Source organism: Anabrus simplex, chromosome 5, assembly GCF_040414725.1.
Source record: "Anabrus simplex isolate iqAnaSimp1 chromosome 5, ASM4041472v1, whole genome shotgun sequence".
Classification (NCBI taxonomy): domain Eukaryota; kingdom Metazoa; phylum Arthropoda; class Insecta; order Orthoptera; family Tettigoniidae; genus Anabrus; species Anabrus simplex.
Genome location: NC_090269.1, coordinates 75,366,664 through 75,384,935, shown reverse-complemented (window position 1 = coordinate 75,384,935; position 18,272 = coordinate 75,366,664). Strand labels below are relative to the sequence as shown.

The 18,272-nt window shown below is 42.5% G+C and overlaps 1 protein-coding gene across 5 annotated transcripts in view; it reads left to right on the top strand.

Annotated features, from left to right (window-relative positions):
* LOC136874486 (melanization protease 1) overlaps positions 1–18,272 on the top strand; it is a 186,204-nt gene that overhangs the window by 107,332 nt on the left and 60,600 nt on the right. For all 5 annotated transcript variants that reach the window (XM_067148116.2, XM_067148114.2, XM_067148115.2 and 2 more), the window contains exon 5: positions 905–1,068. In XM_067148116.2, coding sequence (XP_067004217.2) covers positions 905–1,068 — 164 coding nt within the window. The remainder of the gene's footprint in view (positions 1–904; positions 1,069–18,272) is intronic.

Here is an 18,272-nt window from a genome sequence, read left to right as displayed (position 1 = left end):
TAAATAAATAAATAAATAAATAAATAAATAAATACATTGGCCTAAATAAATACATGGCCATGTACGACTCGTTGGCTGAACGGTCAGCGTACTGGCCTTCGGTTCAGAGGGTTACGGGTTCGATTCCCGGTCGGGTCGGGGGCTGGGCGTATGTGGTATCTTCATCATCATTTCATCCTCATCACTACGCGCAGGTCGCCTACTGGAGTCAAATAGAAAGACCTGCACCTGGCGAGCCGAACCCGTCCTGGGATATCCCGGCACTAAAAGCCATACGACATTTCATTTCATTTTCAATACATGGTCATGATTGTTAAGGCGTTGAAGTCTAAACGGTCTGACACCGAGGTTAGCCGATTCGAGTCCCGTTGGTCGAAAAAATTCACCATCAGAATGTTGGTCGGCAGGGTAAGGAAGGTGGTGGTATTCAATTTCTAATCACTAGTTTGCCTGTCAAAAGCCTGGATTAAATTTCAAACCTCTCCGCAGTGCCCATATGAAGTGAGGGCATATATCGCTGTTGTTGGTGATTCGTCCGTCGGATGGAGACGTTAAGCCTTGGGCAGACCTCTTGGCGCTATTCGACAGGAGTAGGCTATGTGCCGGAACCGGTTTCGCTCTCCCCCTTCCAACTATCATATATCACGTCATTCATTTCATCTCATTAACTCCTCTGATGAGGTTGATGTAAGGAAGGGCATCCGGTCATAAAATGCCCGCCATGACAGATTCATCTCACTTCATACCCGACTCCATAGGGAAACGGGACAAGAGTTGGACAAACAAACAGTCATATATGATATTAAAAATAGGAATTCCATGAAAAATACTTTGTTGGTAGAAGAAGTTAGTGTGTTAAAAATCTATGGTATTCAACTTTTTTGGGTGTGTATTATCATTTCAGTTTGGCGCAGGTTCGTCTCGGCGACTGTATTGAGAACGATAACTGTTCCAACCCGCAAGTTTACGTTGGGGTCGAAGAGAAGATCCTTCATCCAAGTTGGTCCAGACCGCTGAGGCTCAATGATATCGCTCTTCTGCGTCTGGATAGCGAAGTTAATTTTAACAGTGAGTGTGAAAGTATCTTTATCCTTAACATAGTAATACAATTTACATTAACATTACACTCATATTTATATATTAATTGTGGCTTGTACAGTAAATGCTGCAAAAATATAAAGTAATTCAAGATACACACGTGATCAGAAGAATTCCGGGTGGAAAGGGAAACAGGTAACGTTTGGGCGTAGATTTTGGCCAATCCTGAGGATGGAGGAGAGGCAACCAAGGCAACGTCACATTTGTTCGTCTTCCAGGAAGTGTGGCTTCCGAAGTTACGCACTCAGAGGTCACTCCCAACTCCATTTTCCCGGGAACTGATTAGGATATTTCTGTGGCTTAACATTCTAGCTATATCGACTTTTCCTAATCAAGGAAAACAATTAACTATAATGTAATTGTTAAGAAATGTACGCGATGAAATATTGCCCCAATACTAATGGCATGTAAGTGTTTGATCAGTGCTGACAATAATTTGATAGAAACGGTTTTTCAAACACCTTTGCGTCTCTGATGCTCATAATTATTTAATGCCAAGTCATTTTTACTTTGTTGAGGAAACAAATTCAGCAGTTATTTAAAATTAAACGGCTTTATAATGGTGAAAAAGAATGGTCCACATAAGGAATATTTTTATACCACATAGCAGTTCGTGAAAAAAAAAAAAAATAGAAAACACTGACCTACTTAGCACATTTTCCCCTGTTAATAACTTCTGGACCTGTAATGCATTTTTGGCAATATACACTGACTGACAGAGCAAATGCAACACCAAGAAGGAGTGGTCAGAACTTTATGCCAATTGCAGGGTAGACTGACGTCACTGAGGTATGCTCATGATGTGAAATGCGCCGCTGTGCTGCGCACGTAGCGAACGATAAATGGGACACGGCGTTGGCGAATGGCCCACTTCGTACCGTGATTTCTCAGCCGACAGTCATTGTAGAACGTGTTGTCGTGTGCCACAGGACACGTGTATAGCTAAGAATGCCAGGCCGCCGTCAACGGAGGCATTTCCAGCAGACAGACGACTTTACGAGGGGTATGGTGATCGGATTGAGAAGGGCAGGTTGGTCGCTTCGTCAAATCGCAGCCGATACCCATAGGGATGTGTCCACGGTGCAGCGCCTGTGGCGAAGATGGTTGGCGCAGGGACATGTGGCACGTGCGAGGGGTCCAGGCGCAGCCCGAGTGACGTCAGCACGCGAGGATCGGCGCATCCGCCGCCAAGCGGTGGCAGCCCCGCACGCCACGTCAACCGCTATTCTTCAGCATGTGCAAGACACCGTGGCTGTTCCAATATCGACAAGAACAATTTCCCGTCGATTGGTTGAAGGAGGCCTGCACTCCCGGCGTCCGCTCAGAAGACTACCATAGACGTGCACGCCTGGCATGGTGCCGGGCTAGAGCGACTTGGATGAGGGAATGGCGGAACGTCGTGTTCTCCGATGAGTCACGCTTCTGTTCTGTCAGTGATAGTCACCGCAGACAAGTGTGGCGTCGGCGTGGAGAAAGGTCAAATCCGGCAGTAACTGTGGAGCGCCCTACCGCTAGACAACGCGGCATCATGGTTTGGGGCGCTATTGCGTATGATTCCACATCACCTCTAGTGCGTATTCAAGGCACGTTAAATGCCCACCGCTACGTGCAGCATGTGCTGCGGCCGGTGGCACTCCCGTACCTTCAGGGGCTGCCCAATGGTCTGTTTCAGCAGGATAATGCCCGCCCACACACTGCTCGCATCTCCCAACAGACTCTACGAGGTGTACAGATGCTTCCGTGGCCAGCGTACTCTCCGGATCTCTCACCAATCGAACACGTGTGGGATCTCATTGGACGCCGTTTGCAAACTCTGCCCCAGCCTCGTACGGACGACCAACTGTGGCAAATGGTTGACAGAGAATGGAGAACCATCCCTCAGGACACCATCCGCACTCTTATTGACTCTGTACCTCGACGTGTTTCTGCGTGCATCGCCGCTCGCGGTGGTCCTACATCCTACTGAGTCGATGCCGTGCGCATTGTGTAACCTGCATATCGGTTTGAAATAAACATCAATTATTCGTCCGTGCCGTCTCTTTTTATTCCCCAACTTTCATCCGTTTCGAACCACTCCTTCTTGGTGTTGCATTTGCTCTGTCAGTCGGTGTAGAATAGCACACAGCACCTCTACCCATTCGAATACTAGTCATGATCCATCTCGCATGAATACGGATGTCTTGTGCAAATCAGTGTTTCCAAATTGCTAAAACAACGGAGTTGCTTGAGGACGTTAAAATACTTCAGTTTGAACCCATAATTCTACGATGAAAAAAATTAATAATTCGAAATATTTATTTCAGCTACAAACAACTTTTTGAGAGTAGGCATGTTTTTATTTCAAGAGCCTCGCTCTCTCGTGGGAACGAACTCTCCGTGACGAGCGAGCCACGAGCTCGTGAAATACCGGGATAATTCGGTGGATCTCGAGTATTGGATAATTTGTCAATTTCGAGTAATCCTTCAGAACGAGAGATTTTGGCGACGTGGTAAATCCAGGAATAAAGGATCTAAATTATTTATAAACCATATGTGAAGATGGAATCCCCAAGGTAAATATAATTGCAGGTAAGCCTGGAGAAAAGTTTGCGTCCTGCTCCCGAATTAGCGACACGTGCCAAGGCCAATGGATGACGAAAATGCCGCGAAACTGCAGGGCAGAAATAATTCATTTCGACCGTTCCAAGTATGGGAAAAATATAAAATTAACACCATCATTAATTATAAATCTGTCCGATCTTATGGAATGAATTTCAAGTAAATTGGTCCAGGGGATGTGGAATTAGCAGATTGCATAATCGAGCCTCGTGGAGAGGGTGGCGTCCATCCCAGAGGGTATAAAAGAAACCTCCCTCCGCATATTTTACACACTCTGTCTGATTGTCTGAACGGCGAAGCCCACGTCATTCATCTGCAAGAAAGTTCGGGGTTTTTGTTCTCAAAGTAACTTGTTACATATTCGTGTCAATGGCTCAAGTAGAATATTAAAGTAGAAGGTGATAGAAATTTCCCTGAACTGCCGCCGATAAAAACTTTGAAGGTTTAGGTATTTGGTTAAAATACGTAGCTAAGTTTCTCTCTGTGTTACAATTATGTGCGTTTAATATTTGTCAAAAGTGAAGTCTGGAGGCTGGCCGCGAGGTCTGATTTTCTTACCTGTTTGGAACACCTGGCTAGCAGTAGTGCAAACGACAGCAGGGTCCTGGGAAAACTGTGGCAGTCGCCATTTGAGAGGCGTGCTCGTCGCATGTTAAACGCCAAGAAAGTGCGGTATTTGCGGTGTTAATCGACATCTAGTGTAAAATCAATAAGCTTAAGTTATATATATATATATATATATAAGAAGATGATGTCAAATGTAGCCATGGAAGGCTAAGCACGAGGTCATCTGGCTAAATGCAGCCAGAATCAAGGATGATGAATACTATTACAGGTCTGTAAATATATTTGTATCAATGTTGTAGTTAGAATTTGTTTGTCCCAATAAATGTTCAGTGTGTGTGTCGAATTTCTATTTAATAATTATCAGGCGAATGTGTTATATTTCTGGTCGTCATGCGAAACTCTTCAGGGCTGTAAAATTCATGTCGAGAAACCATAAAATGCGAAGTTTAAATAATGTGTTAATGTTCTTTGAGATATTGTTCAAATTGAGTAAAATTAGGAAGGTGACAACGATAATGTAGTCGTGGTGAATGTCTTAATTTCGAATATCGTATGAAGTCAGAAAATTTTGTCGGAATAATAATAATAATAATAATAATAATAATAATAATAATAATAATAATAATATTTACCGCGGGATAAAATTTTTCTATGTTAAAAGTGTATTTAACAGTTATGTTCAATAAGGTTTGCGTGTGTCTCGAAATCCAGTGAAGTCCGATAAAGTTATATTTATTCATGGGAACTTAAATTTTGTGACATCGTGTATGTCGGTGATATAGGAAATCACGGTGTGTTGTATTCCTGAAGTCCGAAAGTTGTAGTAAAAGAATGAAAAAGGGTTTTTATAAAAGTTGTTTGTCACGAAAGGATTGAGGTTTGAAAAGTCTTGGAACAGAAGAAAAGGGATTGTCTCGGAATGATATGTTGAGATAAGAGTTGTATAGATGTTGAAGGCAGAGGAAGCCTATATTTCATGTGTAATACCGCCATGAGAGGAGATGAGAGTACATTTTTGAGACAGGCTATATTTGTTGATGAGGATGAATTTTTGAGACAGGCTATATTTGCTGATGGCGAAGAATTTTTGAGACAGGCTGTATATTAAATGTGATATTTCTGAGGCAGGCTGTAGTATATTCCGCTTACAATCCGGGACAGCTGACCGAGTGAAGGTTGGTTCGAGGTGAGTATTGTGTGATGCACAGTAAGATTTCAAGTTAAGATCCCCAGTGAAAAATATTTCTGTTGTAGATTGTCGCTCTTAGCAGTAAAATACAAGTGACTAGTTTACGTAAAGTCACATAATGAATATTTTAGTATACGACCTCAAGGGTAGAAGAGCATTCCGAATACACGGTTGGTGTTATTTGACTGTAATGACAAATTTCCACTCAGAAAATTTCATAAATTACGAGACGATAATTTATCATTAAATCGGAAACATTGTGGGATGAGATATTGAACGTTCTTAAAGCCATAGTTTGGCTGTGTAGATTCATTGAATTTCGCTTCACTGGATAGTTTATGGATATGGATATTTGGAATAATGAGATGGTAGGCTATTTGAGGGCTTCACCCTTGAATTACATTGTGGATTTTTGCGGTGGTGATGATTAGTGTTTTGGCGATGTTCACGTAATGTTAGACGCGTGTTGAAAGTCATCATTATTTTTCCAAACTTCATTGCGTAGGTCGAGATCGTTTTTGAGTTGTGGATTGCTTGCCACGTGTTATTTATTTTCAATTTCACGTCTTATTAACAAGATAGGGACTTAGTTGCATTTCCCGACTTGCGTTCATTCTATGGAAAGATTTGTTCATTGTGTGCTATTAGTTTCGACAAGGTTTACAGCTAAGATATCTAAGAGTGTGTTTGAAGTTACGATTTCGCCTGACATTCTAGAGGAAGCGTAGACAACCCAATTTCCGCTCGACAATAGATTTAGGACGTCACATGTTACCCTAGGAGTATATTGATGATGAGACGTCTTAGTTCACGCTCAACGATAGGTTTAGGAAGGTGTGTATATATATAGGTTAGTGTTAGGGTGTGTATCCATTAGGTAGGCCCGGTGAAAGTTTTAGGATGTCGGCTGTATATTTTCAAGTCTTAGATTGGGTGTTTCTGTGAAGTGACTTGAGCGATGGTAGTGTCTGCAGTAGTGTATGCAATGCGAAAAGTGTTAGCTAAGTAATATTGATGCCATGTTTTGCGCACAGCCCTTACTAGCTGGAAAGTGTTTACCTAAGATTATGGGACCACTAGTAACATGAACGTGAGGGTTGTCCAATATTGGGAACTGAGCTAACGGTGATTTGGATATTACTGCAGTTCGCCACGCGTGTTTTGAGTTCATTGAACTTCAGTATTTTATTTTATTTCCGGACGTAATTGTTTTGTCGTTCTGACATCCGTTTGCTTTGCTAGTGTGCGGGTTAACACTCAGCTTATTTGTGTGAGACTTGAGTTACGAATGCGGGTTCGATTCGTCAGCCGGGAATATATTTTATATTTCAATTTACTTCGTTCTTTCATTTTATACGTAGTTGACGGGAAAAGGCGAACATCTTGGTGGAATGACGAAGTGAGAGCAGGTTGTAAACGTAAGAAGAAGGCTTATAAGAAATGGCTCCAAACAAGGGCCGAGGCAGATAGGGAGTTGTATGTAGATGAAAGAAACAGAGCGAAACAAATAATTGTTGAATCCAAAAAGAAGTCATGGGAAGATATTGGTAACAACCTGGAAAGGCTAGGTCAAGCAGCAGGGAAACCTTTCTGGACAGTAATAAAGAAGCTTAGGAAGGGAGGGAAAAAGGAAATGAACAGTGTTTTGAGTAATTCAGGTGAACTCATAATAGATCCCAGGGAATCACTGGAGAGGTGGAGGGAATATTTTGAACATCTTCTCAATGTAAAAGGAAATCATCCTGGTGGTGTTGTGAACAGCGAAGCTCAAGGGGAGGAGGAAAATGATGTTGGTGAAATAATGCTTGAGGAAGTGGAAAGGATGGTAAATAAACTCCATTGTCATAAAGCAGCAGGAATAGATGAAATTAGACCTGAAATGGTGAAGTATAGTGGGAAGGCAGGGATGAAATGGCTTCATAGAGTAGTAAAATTAGCGTGGAGTGTTGGTAAGGTACCTTCAGATTGGGCAAAAGCAGTAATTGCCCCTATCTATAAGCAAGGGAACAGGAAGGATTGCAACAACTATCGAGGTATCTCACTGATTAGTATACCAGGCGAAGTATTCACTGGCATCTTGGAAGGGAGGGTGCGATCAGTCGTTGAAAGGAAGTTGGATGAAAACCAGTGTGGTTTCAGACCACAGAGAGGCTGTCAAGATCAGATTTTCAGTATGCGCCAGGTAATTGAAAAATGCTACGAGAGGAATAGGCAGTTGTGTTTATGTTTCGTAGATCTAGAGAAAGCATATGACAGGGTACCGAGGGAAAAGATGTTCGCCATACTGGGGGACTATGGAATTAAAGGCAGATTATTAAAAGCAATCAAAGGCATTTATGTTGACAATTGGGCTTCAGTGAGAATTGATGGCAGAATGAGTTCTTGGTTCAGGGTACTTACATGGGTTAGACAAGACCTTTGCTGTTTGTAGTTTACATGGATCATCTGCTGAAAGGTATAAAATGGCAGGGAAGGATTCAAATAGGTGGAAATGTAGTAAGCAGTCTGGCCTCTGCTGACGACTTGGTCTTAATGGCAGATTGTGCCGAAAGCCTACAGTCTAATATCGTGGAACTTGAAAATAGGTTTAATGAGTATGGTATGAAAATTAGCCTCTCGAAGACTAAATTGATGTCAGTAGGTAAGAAATTCAACAGAATTGAATGTCAGATTGGTGATACAAAGCTAGAACAGATCGATAATTTCAAGTATTTAGGTTGTGTGTTCTCCCAGGATGGTAATATAGTAAGTGAGATTGAATCAAGGTGCCGTAAAGCTAATGCAGTGAGCTCGCAGCTGCGATCGACTGTATTCTGTAAGAAGGAAGTCACCTCCCAGACGAAACTATCTTTACATCGGTCTGTTTTCAGACCAACTTTGCTTTACGGGAGCGAAAGCTGGGTGGACTCAGGATATCTTATTCATAAGTTAGAAGTAACAGACATGAAAGTAGCAAGAATGATTGCTGGTACAAACAGGTGGGAACAATGGCAGGAGGGCACTCGGAATGAAGAAATAAAGGCTAATTTAGGAATGAACTCGATGGATGAAGCTGTAAGCCTAAACCGGCTTCGGTGGTGCGGTCATGTGAGGCGAATGGAGGAGGATAGGTTACCTAGGAGAATAATGGACTCTGCTATGGAGGGTAAGAGAAGTAGAGGTAGACCAAGACGACGATGATTAGACTCGGTTTCTAACGATTTAAAGATAAGAGGTACAGAACTAAATGAGGCCACAACACTAGTTGCAAATAGAGGATTGTGGCGACGTTTAGCAAATTCACAGAGGCTTGCAGACTGAACGCTGAAAGGCATAACAGTCTATAATGATAATGTATGTATGTATGTTGATTGTGGTCGATCAATAACTTTGTAGCTAGTTTGTTGGGACAAACAATAAGTAGATGGATCTGTAATGGTAGTCGTTGTTGTAAAGGAAGGAACTCTTGTATTTTTATTTGATTTTACCATGTGAACTTGTAATTTTATTAAGCGTAACATAACCATTTATAACCTGAAAGTTGGTTTTATAATAATAATATTTTCCAAGTGATTTACCACTTTTATTTAACTTCAATGTTTGGCATTTCTTCTAAATGCATGATGAATAAGTGTTTCCTGCATTTCGCAGTTTTGTTCCTTCAGAACGACGTAACGTAAGATCCTCTCGGATCGTGTTGTTGTTGGTTACTTCTGAACAACTGTTTGGGTTATGCATGTTTCAGCATCGGGGTTATTTCATAACTGAAGGGTGTCACGAGATGACAATACATGGTGGAATTTTATTTTCAATTGTGAATGCTGCTGTTAACTTGTAGTGAACACCATGCTTTCCAGTAATATTTCGTAACCTATTCAAAGCAACTGATAGTCAATTTGGTTCGATTAAGGGTCCGTTCGGCGGGTGTTCCCATATCCGACAGGGTATTTGACGCTTGGATAACCTTAATTAAGAGTAAATCTGGAACTCTATCGGTTGAAGGTCAGATTTTTCCCGGATCGTGTGGATTAATTCTTAGTTATCGTTTGGATCAATAGGTGCCCGATTTTCAGGTTTTTTTTTTTCACTTTTCAGTTTCGCCGTCCACTAATCTGTGATATTTCTACTTTTCTCCTAAGAAAATTCTTCGATACTGTAATTAATAAAACTAACGCCATGCACTGTGACTGCGTTTGAAACATCAAATAATTAAATGTTGTTCTTGATCAAGGATTTTATATAAATAATTTTTGTGTACAGTTAATTGATTCAATAAAAGTTAGTAAGCTCGTATTTGCTCCTCATTTCTGAACCCCATCGTTTGGTTAAGATCGTGACCGAATTATTCCCGCTACGACCCCAAGATTTAAGAGTTCGATATTGCTCTACTGCAGCAGCTGTGGCCGACCAACGATGAAATGGTAAGTCAGGGGTTCAAGTAGTCGGCGACTGTTATAAGTTGTCAGTGCTTTTACTCTACCGTCTCGCTTTACAGTCTGTGCGCAGGAGTGCGGGAAGATACAGACACAACCGACCGCATCAAAAGTGCATAAACAAGTCATAACTCCGCAATGAATGGAAGTTTGAAATAACACTCCCTCCTACTTACATTGAATGGAGTATACATGCGTTAAACCTATCACTTCCTACATGACGTCATGCCGTCCGGCTCCGTGGCTTCGGCCCAAGGGATCGCGGGTTCGATTCCCGGCAGGATCGGGGATTTTAACCTTCATTGGTTAATTCCAACTGCTCGGGGACTGGGTATGTGTGTGCGCGCTGTCTTCAGCATTAGAATTCGTAACAAGTAGGACCTCAAGGGCAGTTTATTTGAATTCTTGCGCTGAGTGATTATATGGCCGTACGAGACCATATTAACTAATGAAGGGGATTTTCGGAGTTAAAAGAGACCGGATCCGGGTAGTTAAAGATTAAAGAGGTCGCCTATACGGCGTCAACTTTGCAAGACCTACATCAGGCCTCTTCTGAGGCCACACGCCATTATTTTATTATCCGTCATGCTTTGTATATCAGAGGTGACTAGGCAACGAATTGTAGGTGTGTGGAAATGTGGTCGTCCGATACCAAATATTGCTGAAGCGGTCGGTCACTCAGAAGACACAGTTTGGTTTTAGATAAGAAGGTGCCCATGGTCTTAAAACCCGCATAAAATTAGGGAAACCTGCGAAGATAACTAGGGGGTAAGACAGTTATTTTAGATTTAGAAGCCAGAAATGAAAACCTTTCCCTGTTAACAAAGTAATTAAGAACCATTCAGTTTCCCTTTTCCCCTCATTAGTTTCATCCAATTATTTGAATAGGTATAAAATAATTATTTTTGTTGAAAACTAGTGGATTGTGCAAGATCATGCTCTACTTTTCATTTAATACAAACACAATTATTTTCGTATGCTGGAAGCGTTCATTTTATTTATTTATTTATTTATTTATTTATTTATATACCGGTATTACAAAATGCACTCCTTTGTTTTTTAAGACATTTTGAGAATATCTTATATCTTATTTTTATTTATTACAACTCACCTATCATTTTTCCTTTTTTTGTGATGAATATTCTTCATTTATAAGTTTTTAAATGTAAGCATTGTCTCTGTCTTTTTATACGTCATTTTATGCCATTTCAATAATGATATTAAGAAAAAACATTCTATGATATTTCAGTAAAAGAATATGTCTTTAAATGAAACATCGAATCACCTTACTAAGTTCTTAGTGAAGGTTATCTCCTTTCATCTTAATTTATTGCGTCCAAATTTGATATCCGTGAATATTTTATCGGAAAATACATCAATTCTTCTTTTGACAGTGCTTGCGAAGTGATTAATGTAATTCAATAGGACCTATATTGACGAAAATAAGGGCCATATGTTTGAAAATGGTCGGGCGCGGTGCCATTTGATAATAAGGTAACATCGAGACCGCTAACATTTCAATCAGCGTTCGTAAAAAATAATTACAAAAAATAGGGGAATTTGACCCCTAATGAATTGACAAACGAGCCCGTGTCGTTCCTTCATTCCCCTTTATAGCGCATATTCAAGGTCGAGCATGGGGGGCGTGTGGGCAGGTTGAGAAGCAAGTACCTTCCCCTTTGCACGTGTTTGGTTCATGTCAGATCTCCCGTCATTCGCTCTCTCCATCTCCCCTCGCTCTTTAGGTGTGTGCATGTGTTATGCTTCAGCATGTATTTGAACAATGAGACAGAGAGTAGGTGAGTAAACTGGTACTGGGCGGTTCTGAGGGCTGTATTGATTTTCTTGCCTAAAACGAAACTACTGTCAATCTTTACGATGTATTTGTTGCTGTTGACACTCTCTGGTCTCAATTTATCTCAAACGATTCTCTGTAGGATCGACCACATCTATGGTGACAACCCCTAGAAGACATGGAAGTATATTAATTTATATATTAAATTCCATACAGTGAAGGTGACTCCGTAAGTTCTTAACAACAAAGCTTCAAGCCACAGCTCATTGTAACTTCACGCTATCAGTTTTCTTAAAACAATTTGTTTTACCTCGCGCCGACACAGATAGGTATAGGAAAGGGTAGGAGTGGGAAGGAAATGGCCGTGAACTTACTTAAGGTACAGCCCCAGCATTTGCCTGGTGCGAAAATGAGAACACACGGAAAACCATCTTCAGGGCTGCCGAAAGTGGGGTTCGAATCCATTATCTCCCGAATGCAAGCTGACAGCTATGTGAACCACATCGCGCAATCACTCGCGCGGTACTACCGCCTTACAGTACTCTAACAGGCTACTCCTTAAAACTGGAGATTCTCACGGTACATAGTGGAGGACCTTGAAACTATACCCGCTGCCTCACTGTATCTAGTCGCGCACCACAGTACATAGCAGAGGATCTTGAAACTATACCGGCTGCCTCACGGTATCTAGTCGCGCACCACAGTACATAGCAGAGGACCTTGGAACTATACCGGCTGCCTCACGGTATCTAGTCGCGCACCTCAGTACATAGCAGAGGACCTTGGAACTCTACCGGCTGCCTCACGGAATCTAGTCGCGCACCACAGTACATGGCAGAGGACCTTGGAACTATACCGGCTGCCGCACGGTATCTAACCGCGCACCACAGTACATAGCAGAGGACCTTGGAACTATACCGGCTGCCGCACGGTATCTAACCGCGCACCACAGTACATAGCAGAGGACCTTGGAACTATACCGGCTGCCGCACGGTATCTAACCGCGCACCACAGTACATAGCAGAGGACCTTGGAACTATACCGGCTGCCTCACGGTATCTAGTCGCGCACCACAGTACATAGCAGAGGACCTTGGAACTCTACCGGCTGCCTCACGGAATCTAGTCGCGCACCACAGTACATGGCAGAGGACCTTGGAACTATACCGGCTGCCGCACGGTATCTAACCGCGCACCGCTGTTCATAGTTTCGTGTGTGTAAAGTTTTTGTGGATTCACCCCACACAATTTCACGTGACGGCTGTAAAGCCCCATGTAACATACGGTATGGGCCATCAAGTTTCGCGACTACAAGAGATGGGCCATTACATATTTCTAGTACTATACGTGTACCTCTCGCTAGCTCATGACGAGGGAGACCAAGACGACGACGGTTAGACTCAGTGTCTAACGATTTAAAGGTAAAAGGTATAGAACTATACGAGACCGCAGAATAGAGGATTGTGGCGGCGTTTAGGAAATTCACAGAGTCCTGCAGACTGAACGCTGAAAGACATAACGGTCTATAATGAAGATGCATGTATGTACAGTTTGATTTACGTCCCACCGACAGAGGTAGGTATTATAGCGACCATGAGATAGGAAATGGGGAGGAAGCGACTCTGACTTTAATTAAGGTACAGTCGCAACATTTGCCTGGTATAAAATGGAAACCACGGATAACCATATTCAGGGCTGCCGACTGTGGAGTTCGAATCCACTATCTCCCGAATGCAAACTGATAGCTAATGTCACTTGCTTGGTCACCTAAACATTAGAAATAAGTACGGGGAAAAAATGAAATGGCGTATGGCTTTTAATGTCGGGAGTGTCCGAGGACAAGTTCGGCTCGCCAAATGCAGGTCTTTTGATTTGACGTCCGTAGGCGACTTGCACGTCATTATGAGGATGAAATGATGATGAAGACGATACACACACCCAGCCCCCGTGCCAGCGAAATTAACCAATGGTGGTTAATATTCCCGACCCTGCCGGGAATCGAACCCGGGACCCCTGTGACCAAAGGCGAGCACGCTAACCATTTAGCCATATAAGTACGGTACCAAAGTAAGTTAAATTTGGAGCCACACCTCACTTGAAAATTTCATCTGGACTAACACACATCACGCCATGCAGGCACACTCATCCCATTGAAATTTTAAAATGAATCGTAATCTCTGAATTCAACAATTAAGATTAAACATGATTAGCTGTTGTTAGTTATTATTTTGATACTGAACCAAACATCTAGTGTTTTGTGAAACTTTCATACAAACAGGGATTGCTGCATTATTTATTCATTGCACAATACTTGATGCAGACACAACACTTACATTTCTTGTTATGTGTTATAAACATTGTATATCATTTCGAGATCTTGTCAAATTTGTGTCGTGTATTTGAAAGATCGATTTTCAATCAAATAAAACTGCTTTAATAATTTAGGCAAATACTCATATTATTTAAACCTATCATTTAGAGATTTTGTTTCGTGAAGGTACATTGAGCTTTTAGTCTTATAGAAGTTTGAGAACCTTTGTCGTAAAAGAAGCTGATCGAAAATAGATATTGTTAAATTCTCTTGATTAGCGTGTAGTTCTTTTCTGAAGATTTTACAGTATTGGTCCAAATCGTTTACGTACAATTTTCAGACTACGCGCTGGATGTACGACCACCGCGGGCCGTACGCTCGAAATGATCCTTTCACACATAAAAAATGCATTTTCTGAAAAACTGTTAGAGTTAAGAAACAACTTTACATGGACATTTTTGAAGAAAATTTAATTTTACATCGCGCATACCTGAACCTTTTTTATGCGACTGGCCAAAAACCAAACCAAAAACCCACGGCGCAATAATCCCGAAGGGCCATGCCCTACCAAGCGATCGCTGCTCAGCCCGAGGGCCTGCAGATTATGAGATGTCGTCTGGTCAACACGATTGATCATCTCGGCCGTTATTCTTGGCTTTCTAGACCGGGACCGCCATCTCCCCGTTAGATAGCTCCTTCCGAATGTTGGGTGGACCTCGAACCAGCCCTCAGATCCAGGTAAAAATCCCTAACCCGGCCGGGAATCGAACCCGGGGCAGGCTTATACGACTGAACGTTTACTCGCTTTTTTAAGTTTATATTGGTCAAAGCATAAGCCCAACCATCGCCCACTAGTATACATACCGCACTCCAATCTGGAGGTTGTTTATAAAATAAACAACGGGTCTACAGAAAAATCAAATACCGCCATCATTTTCCTCGTTTCATTTCACGTTAGGTCATGTAGGTATCGAATTTTTAACTTATATTTTCTTCCTTCCTTCCTTCCTTCCTTCCTTCCTTTCTTTCTTTCTTTCTTTCTTAATCCTTTCACCCTTCAGACCAAGGTACGTAGAATACAAACTACCTTGCTTCAGAGTTGGTTTTTCCCTCGGACTCAGCGAGTGATCCCACCTCCACCACCTCAAGGGCAGCGTCCTGGAGCGTGAGACTTCGGGTCGGGGATACAACTGGGAAGGAGGACCAGAACCTCGCTCAGGTGGCCTCACCTGGGCCTTGTTGGAGGATGGGAAGATTGGAAGTGATGGACAAGGAAGAGGGAAGGAAGCGGCCGTGGCCTTAAGTTAGGTACCATCCCGGCATTTGCCTGGAGGAGAAGTGGGAAGCCACGGTAAACCACTTCGAGGATGGCTGAGGAGTGTATCGAATCACATCTACTCAGTTGACCTCCCGAGGCTGAGTGGACCCCGTTTAGCCCTCGTACCACTTTTCAAATTTCGTGGCAGAGCCGGGAGGTGTCCGGACAGTTCCCCGCACTGACACTTCCACACACTGCCAAAAATACTGACACTTCCCCACAGCCCGTGGACGCGGCTGACTCAGAAATAATCTCGACTGACAATTCCACACACATCTCACCCCCCCCCCCCCCCGCCGTCAAAGGCTACCCGCCACTTCCGGCCCTGCCGGTCACTGCCCAAGGGGGTATTCCCACAGAGCGTAGCCGTAGAATAACCAGAGCGGCATACAGTGGTGGCGTGCGAAATTCGCTATACCTATACACTTCATAGGCTAATATGGGGAGGAGCCCTTGGAAATTTCTCAGTTTTAATGTACTGCTAATAGCTGAAGATTATTAAATTATTAAATAGACGCATCTAAAATGTATAATAAATGTACGGGAAGTGGATGGTGCTTGGTGCTTGGTGGCAACTCTACATCTCGACTGGAATGTCTTGGTTGTCTAGCCAGTTTTCAACAAAGTAGTCTAAAAACTGCCTAAGTTTGAAACTTTCTGAAGCTTGAGAGTGTATTTCCACCCACCCATCGAGCACATCTTCAGGCTTTAAAAACGCAAGTGCTGCGCACATACGGACATGAAGGCTGATTTCCCTCTTCTCTCGGTACTCCACCGACAATCCGAGATCCTGTACTTTTCTCCATAAGCATTTTGTCATGTGAAAATGGCAGGCATGTATTTTTGTTGTTGGAAGTACCTCTTGCAGAGAAGAAATGACAGCAGTTTCAAAATCCGCGTTTATATTTTCTGGTCTCCACTCCGGAACAGCCGGCACGACACAGGACAACGAACACTGTTGAGGGCTGGAACAACCGACTCAACAATCTTGTCGGGAGACCTCACCCCAAATTAAGAGAGATTGTCAAAGTGTTTAAGATGGAAGCTAAGAAGACAATTTGCGCATTCCTGAAGGCTGAGCTCAACATGGAAGGGAAAAAAAAGAAGACAAAAGTATGTCAAACTAGGCGGACGAATTGAGGAAATACAGAATAAATTCGAAAATGACAAAAAAATGAAAAGTTATCTGAAGGCAGTTGCCTATTCACAGAAAATGGAGTAGGTTAATAATTATTATTGTTGAGAAAATTGGACTAAAACAAAAAATTCAAAAGAAAAGAACACACAAAAAATGACGAAGCCGGAAAAGCTGATTTTAAACACGCTAAAATGATAACACCAAAATGATCAATTCTGTTATTATTTGCCAGCCCAAAGCCTGGATAAAGTGTGATGGAAATCAGACTCTTTGCATTTATTTTATTTCGATGGAATTACACTACGTCAATGGTGTTTTCCAGACCGTATTAGTAATGATAATGAAGTACCTAGACCAAGCGTCTTCTTCGCTGCAAACGAATAACATATTAACTTTAAAGGTCAGTGGGGCGAGCCTTGATGTTACAGGGGAGCGAATCGCTTCGGCAATTCGCCAGGGCGAACTCGCTGCGCTCGTTCACATCAGTTAAATAAAAAATATATTTGGTATAAAAATTATATATTTTAAAGTATAGTTTGGGCGCAGTTGTAAGTAGCTGTTTTCGAGATAAGTCGGACACACACTCACACGCACGCACGCACAGCCGATTTATTCGTATAGATATATTATTATTAGTACAGTATAGACTAATAATAATCTACTATGTCCGACTCGTTGACTGAATGGTCAGCGTACTGGCCTTCGGTTCAGGGGGTCCCGGGTTCGATTCTCGGCCGGGTCGGGGATTTTAACCTTCATTGGTTAATTCCAATGGCCCAGGGGCTGGGTGTTTGTGCTGTCCCCAACATCCCTGCAACTCACACACCACACATAACACTATCCTCCATCACAATAACACGCAGTTACCTACACACGGCAGATGCCGACCACCCTCGTCGGAGGGTCTGCCTTACAAGGGCTGCACTCGGCTAGAAATAGCCACACGAAATTATTAATTATTATAATCTATTATTAATCTTTTTATTTGGGGCGGCGGTAGGTAGTTTGTTGGGTGGGGGAGTCGCTATAGCCTTTTGGAGGGGGGGATTTGTGTGGAACTGTCAGTCGAGATTATTTCTGTGTCATTAATCAGTAGCCGCGTCCAAGGGCTGCAGGGAAGTGTCAGTATTTTTGGCAGTGTGTGGAAGTGTCAGTGTGGGGAAATGTCATATAACCGAGCCGGGAATCGAACCCGTGAAATGAAACGAGGAAAATGACGGTGACATTGGATTTTCTCTAGACCTATTCGTTATTTCAAGATCGATGCCAGTTGAAGATGTTAAATCTGAACCCAATAGAAAAATGTATATAATTCGAGGTAGGTAGACAGGTCACTTTTATGGATAATTGACGTAAAAATAGGTGGTAACTGGCATCCCAATGACAATAAATTTGTGTAGTAGACAGTTAGTGTGAGCAAAGTCGTGTGGACTTCCAAGGAATATGTGATTGAGATCTTCAACAGAATCAGCGAGACTGGAACAGAACTGAGATCGCAGTACTTGGATTTTGCGAAAGGGCTGAGGGAAACCGCCAGTGATAAAATTTCATTCTTGCGATGGCTCTGATCAGTTTTTGCGAGTAGGGACGCTTATAGTGCCAAAGTACGTTCGGAATATCTGGATGGATAATGGCATAGTGTTTTCCAAGGAGTTGGGAGGTGTTATGCCATTCGTTGTTCCACGCCGTCTGTTGCCGTCGACGAAGTAATGAGGTGTAATCCGATATTGAAACTGTAGTGTAAGTCTGTTAGCCTTCAGTAGTAGAAGTTTTCTAATTTAATCCAGGCTTTTGGCAAGCAGTCTTAGAGATTGTATACCACCACCTCTCCTACCCTGCCAAGCAAT